Below are 13,023 nucleotides of genomic sequence, written 5' to 3'. Positions count from 1 at the left end.
CTTGAAAGCATCAGTAATGTCAGCTTTAGCCAGCCACGCACCCCACCTGGCAGTTTTAATAAGTGAAATAGCATGATCTATTGTGGCGTAAAAAAGGGAAAAGGGTGTGTGACGGAGGAGCCGTCACGAGCTGGGCGTTAGAGTCCGTGTTAGCATGCCCGCATAACTGCGCACACACGCCGACAAACACATACATCATCACTAATTTACTTTTGTTGCAGGTTGGACTGGGGCGGTTCATCGTGGGTGCACACGCGGTGTTCCTGCTCCGGTTAAACATTTACTGTAACCTTTTTTTTTTAGCACTGGACGTTTTCCTGGTTTTTGTTTTCAGGTAGTGTGTTTCCGGATTGTGACGTGCCGGGAGGGAGTCACATGAGGAGGTGACGTCAGCAGAGCGCATTGGGTGTTGTATATTAAATTGAATATTGTATTTTTGTTTACAAGTTTATTTATTTATTTATTTTTGTATTATTTGGTATACTGTATAAACTTTAGGCTGATTTGAAGTTTGATTCAAATCAGAATCAAACTTCTGATTTGAGTTAGAGATGATTAGTATTTTGCTAGTTTGGATTGTCTGTGGGCGGAGCCTGTGGCTTTAAAAGCAGGGCTCTGCTCCACAGGAGTCAGTCGGTGGTTAGACTGAGAAGAAGTCACGCTGGAGGTGATGAACTATTGCAAGCAAAGGTACTAATGATTTTTGATTTCTAGCCTGCTCTGGATGTCCTTTGTGTGTGATCTGCACCTGCCACCTTTGTGAGAACCGAATAAATCTTCTAAAATGATCTCCAACTTGGAACAGTCATTCTTTTTTTGACTAAACCATAAAGAACCTCGTCACACATGGTGTCAGGAGTGGGATTATGGCAAGCCGGAGAAGAGGATCTCGTTTGGTGAAGCAAAGATCTGGTCTTCGATCACAATCAAAGATGGAAGAACAGGTGACTGACACAGCATGGGAAAGCATGCCGACGACGGATGGATCAGATGAGGAAGGTGAACCGAAGCCTGGCCCCAGTGGATCAAGTGCATCTGGCAGTGAGTTTCTCACTTTGATGAAGGACTTTATGACAGGTCAGCAAAAGCGAGAGAAAGGGATGCTGAAGGAACTGCGATCTCTTAGGCTGTCCCTGCAGCAACCACGGCAAGTACCACGTCCTCACCTTCAGTTAGGAGTTGGTGCGGAGCAAAGTGACGATGATGATGATGATGATGATGATGGTGATCAAAGTCATCAACCTCAGTCAGTAAGTTATACCACTGATCCAAAAATTCCCCCATATCAATTAGGAGAAGACCTTGAAAACTATTTGCTGCGGTTTGAGCGCATTGCCAAGACATGGAGGTGGCCAGAGTGTGAATGGGCGTGCCGTCTCATTCCACTCCTTTCTGGGAAAGCGCTGGAGGCCTATGCTGCCATGGATGAGGACTGTGCTCACTGCTACACGGACTTGAAAACTGCTTTGTTAACAAAGTTTGACATCTCACCTGAGACATACAGACAGAAGTTCAGAGCAACAAGTATACCTGTTGGTGAAACTCCTACTGAAACCTACCACCGCCTTAGAGGTCTCTACCGACGATGGATCCGTCCGGACCAGCATTCCAAGGAGGACATCGGGGAGCTCATCATCCAGGAACAACTGCTGAGCATTCTGCCCTCTGATGTAAGGACCTGGGTGAAGGAACATGAACCTGAGGATGGTCTGACTGCTGCACAGTTGGCTCTACAATACATGAACGCACGGCGAGGAGGAGCAGCACGGTTCTCCAACCCTGGACCGCGACCTGTTCAACCAGCTGGACATCAACGGTATCCCAGAGACCCAAGACAGGAGGTTAAAGGTGTCACCAGTTCTCTGAATCCACCATCTAATGGTAAGACATTGATTTGCTATTATTGCCAGCAGCTGGGCCACAAGGCTTCTGTGTGCCCAATAAAGAAGACTAAGTTTACTGGTTCCTGCTATGCTCCTAGAGTTGAAAATCAAGCTGGAGTCAAAAACTTTGAAACTAGAACTCATAAAACTGTGACTGTGAATGGACAGCAGGTGACTGCATTAATAGACAGTGGTAGTTCCACATCACTTATAAAAAAGAGTCTTGTACCTGTTGGATGTATGAACTATGAAAAAAAAACTGAGATCTTGTGTGTGCATGGAGATTGTCATGTTTATCCAAAAGCAGAAGTGACTGTCATTATTGATGATCAACCATATTTGCTAACTGTCGGTGTGGTGGAAAACCTACCTTTTGATATAATTTTGGGTACTGATCTACCTGTGATGTTTCATCTTTTGGAAGAGGTACGAACCGAGGGGAGTAAAGTTAGCAATGTTTCCGGACCTGTGATTACTCGTTCTCAGGCCAAAGAACAAGTTGAGTCCCTACCTGACTTTGATGAGAGTTTGTTTGAAGTTCCAAAGAGGTCTAGAAAATCCAGAAAACAGAAAAAATTTGAGAAAAAGTTAATGCTGAGTGGGAATGTGTTAACAGATTTAACGGTAGATGACATGTGGAAAATACCTGAAAATATTGCTACTTTACAGAAACAGGATGTGTCTTTACAACCTTTGTTTGATCGAGTGGAGGAAAAAACTGATGCTAAGTGGAGAGGAAGAGAAACTTTTGTGTTAAAAGATGGTGTATTGTATGCTTGTAATGAAAAACAGCGGTTGGTAGTTCCAACTTGCTGTAGGGCACTTGTCATGCATTTGGCACACACCATTCCATGGGCAGGGCACTTGGGGCGTCACAAAACATTTATGCGTGTCAGCTCACGTTTTTTTTGGCCGTCAATGTACAATGACATTAATGCATTGTGTGCTTCTTGTCCCACATGCCAGAAGACTCGTCCTGCTCAGAAATCAGATCGGGCGCTCCTCCAGCCACTACCAGTCGTCTCCACTCCTTTTCGTAAGGTTGCAATGGACATTGTTGGACCCCTAGTGAAGAGTGGGCGTGGTCATCAGTACATCCTGGTAGTATGTGACTATGCCACCAGATTTCCAGAGGCTTTTCCACTGCATACCATTACTGCCCCTGCAATAGTTCGAGTTCTGGTCCAGCTATTTTCAAGAGTTGGAATCCCAGATCAGATTTTGACAGACCAGGGAACTAATTTCACCTCTAACCTCCTAAAACTCTTTCATAAACAGCTTGGGATCTCAGCCATCAGGACGACGCCTTACCATCCGCAAACTGATGGACTGGTCGAAAGGTTCAACCAGACATTGAAGAGGATGCTGCAGAAGTTTGTGGATGACACTGGCAGAGATTGGGACCGCTGGTTACCATTCCTTCTCTTTGCCTATCGTGAGGTGCCGCAAGCATCAACTGGATTCTCCCCATTTGAACTCCTGTATGGGTGGGATGTTCAGGGACCATTAGACCTGCTGAGAAAAAGCTGGGATGCATCAGAGACCTCATCCAATGCCAAAGGTGTGGTCCAGTATGTGCTGCAGATGAGAGGTCGGCTTGCTGAGTACCAGGAAGAAGCTGAAAAGAACCTGCTGCAGGCTCAGCAGAAGCAAAAGAGGTGGTATGACCAGCAGGCACGGCAAAGGGTCTTAAGTCCTGGACAGAAGGTGTTGCTTCTCCTGCCTTCATCCACCAGCAAGCTTTTGGCAAAGTGGCAAGGGCCCTATACCATCAGCCGACAGCTAGGACCCACCACCTATGAAGTCTACCATCCTGACAAAAAGAAAGCTACACAGGCTTATCATGTGAACTTGCTAAAGGAGTGGAAAGAACTATCATGTCCAGCTCCAGAAACATCATGCCTGTTGAGGCCAGTGGAAGAGGAAGAAGAGGTTCCTGGTGTTGAAGTGATGGCTGAACAGTCAACCCCCAATCTCAGCCACTTGACCTCACACCAAGCCTCACAACTTCAGCAGATCTTCCAGAAACTGTCTCCTCTCTTTTCTCCTAATCCAGGCCGGACCTCCTTGATTGAGCATGCAATTCGACTGAAAGAGAAGCAGCCAATTCGTCAACGCCCATATAGAGTTCCACAGCAGTTGGTGGGGCAGCTGCGAGATGAAGTCGAGACCATGCTAACGTCAGGTATTATTGAACCTTCAAACTCTGAATGGTGCAGTCCAGTAGTCATTGTGTGTAAGAAAGATGGCTCACTGCGGATTTGCATTGATTTCAGAAAGCTTAATGCAGTTTCAGAGTTTGATGCCTATCCCATGCCCAGGGTGGATGAGCTGCTGGAAAGGATTGGAAAAGCCAAGTTCATTACCACTCTGGACCTGTGTAAAGGGTACTGGCAGGTTCCATTGGAGCCTTCAAGCAGACCGTACACAGCATTTCGTACCCCTTCTGGTCTTTTCCAATTTACTGTAATGCCATTTGGCCTGCATGGTGCTCCAGCCACCTTCCAGCGGCTAATGGACAAAGTCTTGCGAGGAAGTGAAGACTACAGCGCTGCTTATCTTGATGATGTAATCATTTACAGCAATAGCTGGGAGGAGCATGTCTCACATCTAGCAAGAGTGTTGGAAAAGATTGGAGGTGCAGGACTGACACTTAACATATCAAAGTGTGTTTGGGCACAACAGGAGACCAGATACCTGGGTTACCAGCTGGGGAGAGGAGAGGTGCGACCACAGATGGACAAAGTTGAAGCGATCCAAAAGTGCCCTCGTCCTCGAACCAAAAAGGAAGTGCGGTCGTTCCTGGGACTAGCTGGTTGGTATCGAAGGTTTGTGCCTCATTTTGCCACACTTGCTTCTCCACTCACAAGTTTGACAGCTAAAGACCAAAAGAATCCTGTGGTGTGGACTAAGGAGTGTGAAGCTTCTTTTAACACTTTGAAAGATCATCTATGTTCATCTCCTGTCCTCCGAAGTCCTGATTTCAGTAAGAAATTTCTGGTTCAAGTGGATGCATCCACAGTTGGCTTAGGAGCTGTCCTGGCTCAAGGAGATCCTGGGGAGGAGCAACCCATACTCTACCTGAGCCGTAAGCTGTTACCCTCGTGAGGTGAGGTATTCTGTAGTAGAAAAAGAAGGCCTGGCCATTAAATGGGCTCTGGAAAGTCTCAAGTATTATTTGATGGGCAGAGACTTTGATTTGGAGACAGACCATCGTGCCCTGACCTGGATCAACACCATGAAGGACAGTAACCATCGTCTGACTAGGTGGTATTTGTCCTTGCAACCGTACAAATTTACCATCTGTCATAGGAGTGGCAGACTTAATAAAGTGGCAGACTTTCTTTCTAGGTTGCCAAATTTTGCCAACCTTGGAGAGGAGAGGGGTGGTGTGACGGAGGAGCCGTCACGAGCTGGGCGTTAGAGTCCGTGTTAGCATGCCCGCATAACTGCGCACACACGCCGACAAACACATACATCATCACTAATTTACTTTTGTTGCAGGTTGGACTGGGGCGGTTCATCGTGGGTGCACACGCGGTGTTCCTGCTCCGGTTAAACATTTACTGTAACCTTTTTTTTTTAGCACTGGACGTTTTCCTGGTTTTTGTTTTCAGGTAGTGTGTTTCCGGATTGTGACGTGCCGGGAGGGAGTCACATGAGGAGGTGACGTCAGCAGAGCGCATTGGGTGTTGTATATTAAATTGAATATTGTATTTTTGTTTACAAGTTTATTTATTTATTTTTTTTTGTATTATTTGGTATACTGTATAAACTTTAGGCTGATTTGAAGTTTGATTCAAATCAGAATCAAACTTCTGATTTGAGTTAGAGATGATTAGTATTTTGCTAGTTTGGATTGTCTGTGGGCGGAGCCTGTGGCTTTAAAAGCAGGGCTCTGCTCCACAGGAGTCAGTCGGTGGTTAGACTGAGAAGAAGTCACGCTGGAGGTGATGAACTATTGCAAGCAAAGGTACTAATGATTTTTGATTTCTAGCCTGCTCTGGATGTCCTTTGTGTGTGATCTGCACCTGCCACCTTTGTGAGAACCGAATAAATCTTCTAAAATGATCTCCAACTTGGAACAGTCATTCTTTTTTTGACTAAACCATAAAGAACCTCGTCACAGGGTGGCTTCGGGGTGAGACTATTAATACTAGAATGAGGACTGGAATGAGGCGCAGAGAGAACGCAGATTAGACGTTTTTTGCCTGAATATTTTCTGGTTGCCACGCCGAGAGGATTGACGCGGTAGAGGGGTGGAGGGGGGGCAATCAAAGGGGCCGATCACTTAACCTTTAGACACTTCTTTCAGTAACAGGTGGGAAACTCTAGCCGGTTCATGGAGAGCTGACTGGAGATTGGGAATGACGAGGGAAGAGGAGGGGAAATGAGGAACACCTATTAAAAAACCCTGGGAGAGACCGGTAATTAGAAAATTAACAAATGGATCATCTGGGTGGCATTGTAAAAGAGTGGCTAATTCGGGGGCGAGGACAGGAGTAGAGAGGTAACGGGAAACTAATTCCTGAAACGTCGATGGTTCTTGTTGGGAAGCAGGTGGTGGGACAGACTGACTTTGGATGGGCATATCTGCAGAGACTACATAAGTGAAGGAAAGCACAATAGGGAAATGAACAAATGCTTTCATTGAAGTGTCATGATGCGGTGTGTTGAGGTGGTGAGGCAAACACAGCAGACCCAGGTAACGTGAGAAATTAAGGTTTTAATGAGGAATACAGTAAGTCCAAAATAGTCCACAAACAACCAGGCAGCACGACTGAGCAGACACCAGGGCTCAACGCGGGTAGCAACTGGTAACTTGACTGGACAACACAAAGGACTGAACGCACAATCGACACATTGACTTGACATAGACAAGGACCTGACGAGGAACAAGGAACACAGGTGGAGTTAAATACACTGGAGGGTAATCACAGAAACGAGACACACCTGGGAACAATCAAGGGGAGGAGAGGACAACGAAGAGACTCAAGGACAAGGAAAACTCTAAATAAACACAGAAAAACACAGATCCTGACAATACCCCCCCCCCCAAGGGCGGCTACCAGACGCCCAAAAAAAAAAAAAAACACAAGGGTGGGCGGAGGCGCAGGAAGGGCTAAGAGTCCAAAACAAACAAAAAACTACCCACAGGGTGGGCGGAGGCAAAGGAGGCGGGAACCACGGAGGTGGTCCGGCGGTCGTCCGGCGGTCGTCCGTGGCGCTGGAGGCAGGAACCACGGAGGTGGTCGCGGGCCGTCCGCGGCGCTGGAGGCAATGACGAGGAGTCTCGGGAGGAACGCAGAGGGTCCGGGTTTCAGGAGGAACGCAGAGGGTCCGGGTCTCGGGAGGAACGCAGGGGGTCCGGGTCTCGGGAGGAACGCAGGGGGTCCGGGTCTCGGGAGGAACACAGGGGGTCCGGGTCTCGGGAGGAATGCAGGGGGTCCGGGTATCGGGAGGAACGCAGGGGATCCGGGTCTCGGGAGGAACGCAGAGGGTCCGGGTCTCGGGAGGAACGCAGAGGGTCTCGGTCTCGGGAGGAACACTGGGAGTCTCGGTCGGAACACTGGGAGTCTCGGTCTCTGGTGAGCCGGCTGAAACGGGTTCGGAGGCTGGAACGGGTTCGGAGGCTGGAACGGGTTTGGGTGTGCCGGCAGGAACGCCTGCTGAAACGGCCTCGGGTGCGCCGGCTGGACCGCCGGCTGAAACGGCCTCAGGTGCGCCGGCTGGAATTCCCTCGGGTGCGCCGGCTGGAACGCCGGCTGAAACGGCCTCGGGTGCTCAGTGTATCAACAAGAGAGTGTGTGGTAGACACACCTATCACACTCATCTCAATAATAATTGGAATAATAACGACCAAAACAAAACACAGGAAATATTAAGGTCAAATAAATTGCAGGACCTAAATAGAACCCCCCTCCCCAAACCCCACAAACTCACCCTGTGGTCATGGTTGCTTAGAGACGGAGCCGTGGTGAGCTGCTATCAACCCACATCTTTTTAAAATGTCCACCCGATGCTACACCGTCCTTAGAAGTAAAACCTCTGGCATAAATACAGATGGTAGTGGAAAGACACACATTCCAGGCTAAACAATTACAGTGAAATCCATGACATGTTCGCATACTCCTCAGAAAGTATGTAGTTGCGCCCCTGACCCCATGTTATTGTTTTCAGCTGTGTCTCGTTCCCTTGATTATCTCCTCTCCTCATACTCACCTGTGTCTGTGTTTTCCCGTCGGATCCTTTTCGAGTATTATCGTACGTTATAGTTTTCTTGTGTCATTGTCCTCGCTGCGTTGTCCCTCTGTCATCTCTTCTAGTGCTACCCGTGTCTGGATTTCTGTTCACTTTTTGTTCATTAAAACCATAATTTTCCACTACAACCTGGGTCCACCGCATCTAATCCTGACCACCCAACTAACCATTTTATGACACAAGGTTTAGTAATATATTGCAGCAAACAAAAGACAAAGATAAAAGCAAAGTTAAAGAACACAGAAAACAGGTTTCTGCTATATAATATACTCAAATCAATATGTTCTTCGTTTTCTAAAAGTGAAAAGTAAAAATGTGAACATGAACACAAAACAAGCTGATAGTCATTACAAATAAGATAAAACCATTATGGCCTGTGGTATGACATCAACCTTCAACTGTAAACCATTGCAGTGTGATATTATAAATGTTTCAGACATTCTTGAACTCAAATTTAAGTGTGCTTTTCTTTCCAGTATTCAAGTCAGTCCCTGTTGCTCTAATCGCTGAGCCAAAATTTAGTTCTATTTTCACTTTACGTTCTTGATTTGTTTTAGAATCAAATAGTTTAACTACAAATGAACCTATTTCTTCCACCCCACTATCATCTACATATTCTGGATTTTTTTTTTCAGTCCTGAACAATCTAACACTCATCTGTGTCTGTTTTGGATCTGCTGCATTAAGGAAATGCTCTCTGGTTTCATCCCAGGCTACATCTTGACCTACTTCCAGCAGTATTTTAAAAATGTCCTTACACCACTCTTTTCCATCAGCTATGAGTTTCTTCTCTTGTTTATGTTCAGACTCATCAAACTTTTTTAACACGGCCACCCCATAAGTAAAGCGACTTCTCCGAAATGTCACTATCTTTGGGTTTCTTCCAAACTCTACAGCTCCTCTAAGGATCGCTTCCTGAGGTCTAACAGGACACAGGATTTTATATTCTGCTTCAAACTCTTCATTAATGTGCTTCTGTAGTATTTTACTTTCTGCGAACCCCCCCACTAAGAGAATGAAGTCAATTTTGAGATCTTTTTCTAATATTTCTTTGAGACTCTTGGTCATGCCCTGAAGACTCTCATCATAGAAAGATCTCAGTTTCTCTCTGGAGATTTTGATGACTCCGTTATTCCAGGAAGCTCCTTGTACTGACTCAAAGAACTTTTCTATGGCTTTCTTTTTCCGGGCCAGTTTCCCCAGATTATATGGACATGGGATCTCAATATCCTCATCAACCTGTTTGAGACGACTAAAATCAAATATCATTCTCTGAACTTCACTGGGATAAGTTTCTTCATATTCATCCCAGACTCCATCAGTGAATATCTCTCTCAGAAACTCTTTGAACTTTCTGTCCACAGTTTTTCCTCCCAGGTTATTCCCAGAGGCTCTGTGCAGCTCCTTTAAGGCTCCTCTTTTCAGGATTTTGTGAACAGTGATGTCAATAGTTCCTCCTGAAACCCACAACATGTGATAAAACTTTCCATATTGTAGATAATTGTTAGTCTTCTACAACAATACTGTCACTAGTAAAGGTTTTACTATAAACTGTATCAGATTTACACACACTTACCTCCACAATCAACAATAATAGTCTGAGCTCCTGGAGTCTGATCCAGTGAGACACTATTGTGGTTCTGTGTGATGAAACCATCTGATAGAAGCGTCTTACACCAGACTAAAGCAGCTTCTGGTTCCAGTGCAATCATCAGTTTGTCTTCAGTTCCTTCAGTTACAATTTCTGCCTGGAAGAGAAATATAATATAATCAATGCTGAACATTTCAGAACTTTATTGGTTTTTGTAAAACCTGATGTTACCTGAGTTGCAGCTTCTCTCATGAACTGTTTTGCTGACTCATCCCAGATGGCAGGAACCGTCAGAACCCAGGTGAAGTCAGAGGCAATGAAATTCTGTCCTGGTGCCTTGGAGTTGATTGTTTTCAGTGCGTCATCCTTCAGGAATCTCAGGGACTCAGAGAAAACCTTCAGAGCCGTCATTTCCTTATTATTTGCTGCTTTAATCTTAAGGTTCTTGTTAAGATCCTAGAAAATCACAATTATGAGAAAATTTGTTATTAAACATGAAATTTAGTTATTTTCAACTTCATTGAAAATGTGTAAAATCATCCAATGCAGTGGTTTTTTTGTGTACACAACACTAACAAACACACTGCTTTTACTTCCAGGTTTGTGAAATAGGCAGATTTTCCACAGAAAACATTTTTCTAATCTTATTACTTCTATGAAAAAAATTTTGGCTTTACACTGGGAACAATATAGAAATTACTTTAAACTGTAATTTTCAGCAGCCTACATGTTTTCAGTTCATCTGCTCTGCTAACAATTAACAACAAGTAATAAAATATCACATATTATGTTTCCTGTGATTTTACTCAACTCACCACAAGCTTCTGTTTTAGTGTGTGGAAAAGACAGGAGTTTAGACCTTACTTAATGTACTAAATAGACTGTGTAACATACATTTTCATTTAGGTCCTACACAGGCATCTTACTCAGTGTCTGTTGGGATAGACTCCACCCCTTCCTCAGATACCTTGAGCAGTAGTCAGAAAATATTAAGAATAAATATTTAAATCTTTACTTACTTTGCCATAGAGAGCCATCTTGAATCCTTCAAAGAAATAATGTTTCTTTGCTTCTTCTCCTCTCATTTTGATATATGTGGTTTTGGCTTCATATCCAAACTTCACAAATTCTTCATTTTGATCAAACAGGATGCAGGTTGAAGTCTTTGGGGTGTCCAGTCCGTGGTCTTTTCCCCAACTCTTTAATCTGGGATCACTTTCTTGCTCGCTGGTTGTGATATTGAAGGCATATCCACTGTAAGCAGTACCAAAGTCTAAGGCTATAACAAAGGAGTCACCCATTGTAGGATCGTGTTCTGCAAGTCAGGATGAAAACCAGAATACCAGTGGGAAAGTTAACAACTCTTTTTTTATCTGTCAGCTCCTCCTCCCTGGAGCCGTTTATCTGCTCAGACAGGAAAGGTTGGTTTCACATGCAGAAACTTTAGTCTAATCTTTAAAAGAGATTTATATACTCAGATTAATTTCTGACATTTATTTCTACCACTCATATAATTGTGTATAAATATCTCTTATAGACTTGTGATATTGTGAGATTTTTGTTTGGATATCGAACATCATTAAAGTTCCACAGTGAAAACAAAACTCACTGTGACCATACAAGTTGAGCTGCTCTCTGTGTTAGTAGATCTAGACTTTAGATAGATCTAGGCCATTCTAACTTGGGCTGCTTGCAGGCTCAAATTACCAAATTGTGTAATTTGATCTTTGTTAGCAATTTTCCTACTTTTCCTCATAAAAACATTATTTACATTAATTATGACATCAACAGCTACACAACATTAGTAGTAAATAATTTATGGATGTACAATTGCATGTGCAAATGTATAATAATAACCCTTAATGTGATAAAATAATTTAGCAGGGTTCTTTTTAAAAGTTCTAGCATTTGTTACTTTAAATAAAAGATGAAGATCAAAAGGTTTTTGTCACCTGCTGGGCCTCTTCTGTTTAGGTGGAGTAATTCAGCAGGTCTGGTAAGTTCAGTTTTCAAACTGTTTTATTGAGGAATCAGACATAAAAATTGAAACATCAACAATACAAATTTGTCCTCTTTTTGATGTGAGCATAAAACATAAAGACAATACAAAATCAAAACAAAACAAAAATGACATAAATAAACAAGGACATTCTCTAGACCCTCCTCCCCTTTCCCTAGGACTTACATCGTATCACACCGAGAATCAAATCAAATTCTCTACAAATAGAGTTATCAATATATTGCCAAAGGGGTTGCCAAGTTCTATTGAATCGCTTTAAGTTATTTGCTAATGAGAAATGTATTCTTTCCAGATGAGAGAGCCTTACCAGTTCCTCCAGCCACAATTTAACTGATGGAACCTCTCAATACTAGCTTTTTTCCTATGATAAAGGCATAAGATAATAATTGTCGTTGGTATTTATTAAATTGAGAAAGCTGAACAGAAACTCCGAGTACAATCAGAAGTGGGTCCAGCCTCAACTCTGTGCGGAACGTATCTGATAAAGTTTTGAATATGCCAGACCAAAATGTGGTTGCAGGTCTGGTAAGTTTAAGCTGTTATTTCCTCTGTACTAGTTTTTGGATTTAAAGGGGCAGCATTGTGAACAAATGACTTTATTGAGCTTTATATCATGTTACAATGTTGCTTCCTCATCCAAAACATACTTGGAGTGTTAATTTGATTAATTCACAGATGTGTGAAAAATCCTTTAATCTCCATGGCAACCATTCAGCTGTGCAAAACACCTGGACTAACCTAGCAACACCTTCGAGGTGTAGCTCCTCCTCAGAGCTCCAGTTTCCAATCTTCCACCTCAAAGAGCAAATCTCCCCTGCAAGTCTCACATTCAGCTCCTTCAGACTAGCCAGCAGATATTAGCAAACATCTGGTGGAGCTGAACAACTGCGAATTTAAAAAAGCGAGCTACTTCTCAGTGCAACACAGGAAACAATGTTGTTCAAGGTTTAATAGAGGAGACATGTGATGACTTCCTGCAGGCAGAGTTTCAAAAGAACAGGAGTTTTTAAAAAGACAGAGGTCCATCTTAAAAGCATTAAATCAGTAAGTAAAATTTCTTTTTAGTCATATTTAATATATAAGGCATTTTTATAAGAATTAAAGGTAACATAGTTAATTGATTGTACTATACTGTTGCACTATGTGCATGGAAAACATAATATACTATCATTTTATTAAGGTTGAGTTGCAGGGGAGATCTTTGAGGTGGAAGATCTGACTTTTCAGATCGTGAAGGAACAAATGTTTCCAAATGGCAAACTTTAGTG

General features: G+C 43.5%; 2 protein-coding genes across 2 annotated transcripts; one reads left to right on the top strand and one right to left on the bottom strand.

The window, feature by feature from the left end:
* The first annotated feature begins 2 nt into the window (after positions 1-2).
* Positions 3-3,248, top strand: LOC111609352. The gene is made up of 2 exons (XM_023337425.1): positions 3-1,881; positions 2,850-3,248. The coding sequence occupies exons 1-2, from the start codon at positions 867-869 to the stop codon at positions 2,921-2,923; spliced, it is 1,089 nt and encodes a 362-aa protein (XP_023193193.1). The 5' UTR covers positions 3-866; the 3' UTR covers positions 2,924-3,248.
* A 3,979-nt stretch (positions 3,249-7,227) lies between these two features.
* LOC102236810 (heat shock 70 kDa protein 12A-like) lies at positions 7,228-11,073 on the bottom strand. Its single transcript, XM_005817092.2, has 4 exons — positions 10,755-11,073; positions 9,967-10,191; positions 9,721-9,892; positions 7,228-9,601 (listed from the first exon to the last, which is right to left on the bottom strand). The coding sequence occupies exons 1-4, from the start codon at positions 11,034-11,036 to the stop codon at positions 8,577-8,579; spliced, it is 1,704 nt and encodes a 567-aa protein (XP_005817149.2). The 5' UTR covers positions 11,037-11,073; the 3' UTR covers positions 7,228-8,576.
* Between the last annotated feature and the right edge of the window lie 1,950 nt (positions 11,074-13,023).

Source organism: Xiphophorus maculatus, chromosome 7 (genome assembly GCF_002775205.1).
Source record: "Xiphophorus maculatus strain JP 163 A chromosome 7, X_maculatus-5.0-male, whole genome shotgun sequence".
Classification (NCBI taxonomy): Eukaryota; Metazoa; Chordata; class Actinopteri; order Cyprinodontiformes; family Poeciliidae; genus Xiphophorus; species Xiphophorus maculatus.
This window is presented reverse-complemented; position numbering and strand designations above follow the sequence as displayed.

What these genes read in the sequence shown, in the direction of transcription:
- LOC111609352 (XM_023337425.1), top strand. Translation starts at nt 867, where the DNA reads ATGGCAAGCCGGAGAAGAGGATCTCGTTTGGTGAAGCAAAGATCTGGT. An exon ending in TCTGAATCCACCATCTAATG is followed by an intron (nt 1,882 to 2,849) that starts GTAAGACATTGA and finishes CCCACATGCCAG; the next exon opens with AAGACTCGTCCTGCTCAGAA.
- LOC102236810 (XM_005817092.2), bottom strand. Translation starts at nt 11,036, where the DNA reads ATGGGTGACTCCTTTGTTATAGCCTTAGACTTTGGTACTGCTTACAGT. An exon ending in TGAGAGAAGCTGCAACTCAG is followed by an intron (nt 9,893 to 9,966) that starts GTAACATCAGGT and finishes TTTCTCTTCCAG; the next exon opens with GCAGAAATTGTAACTGAAGG. An exon ending in TATTATTGTTGATTGTGGAG is followed by an intron (nt 9,602 to 9,720) that starts GTAAGTGTGTGT and finishes TGTGGGTTTCAG; the next exon opens with GAGGAACTATTGACATCACT.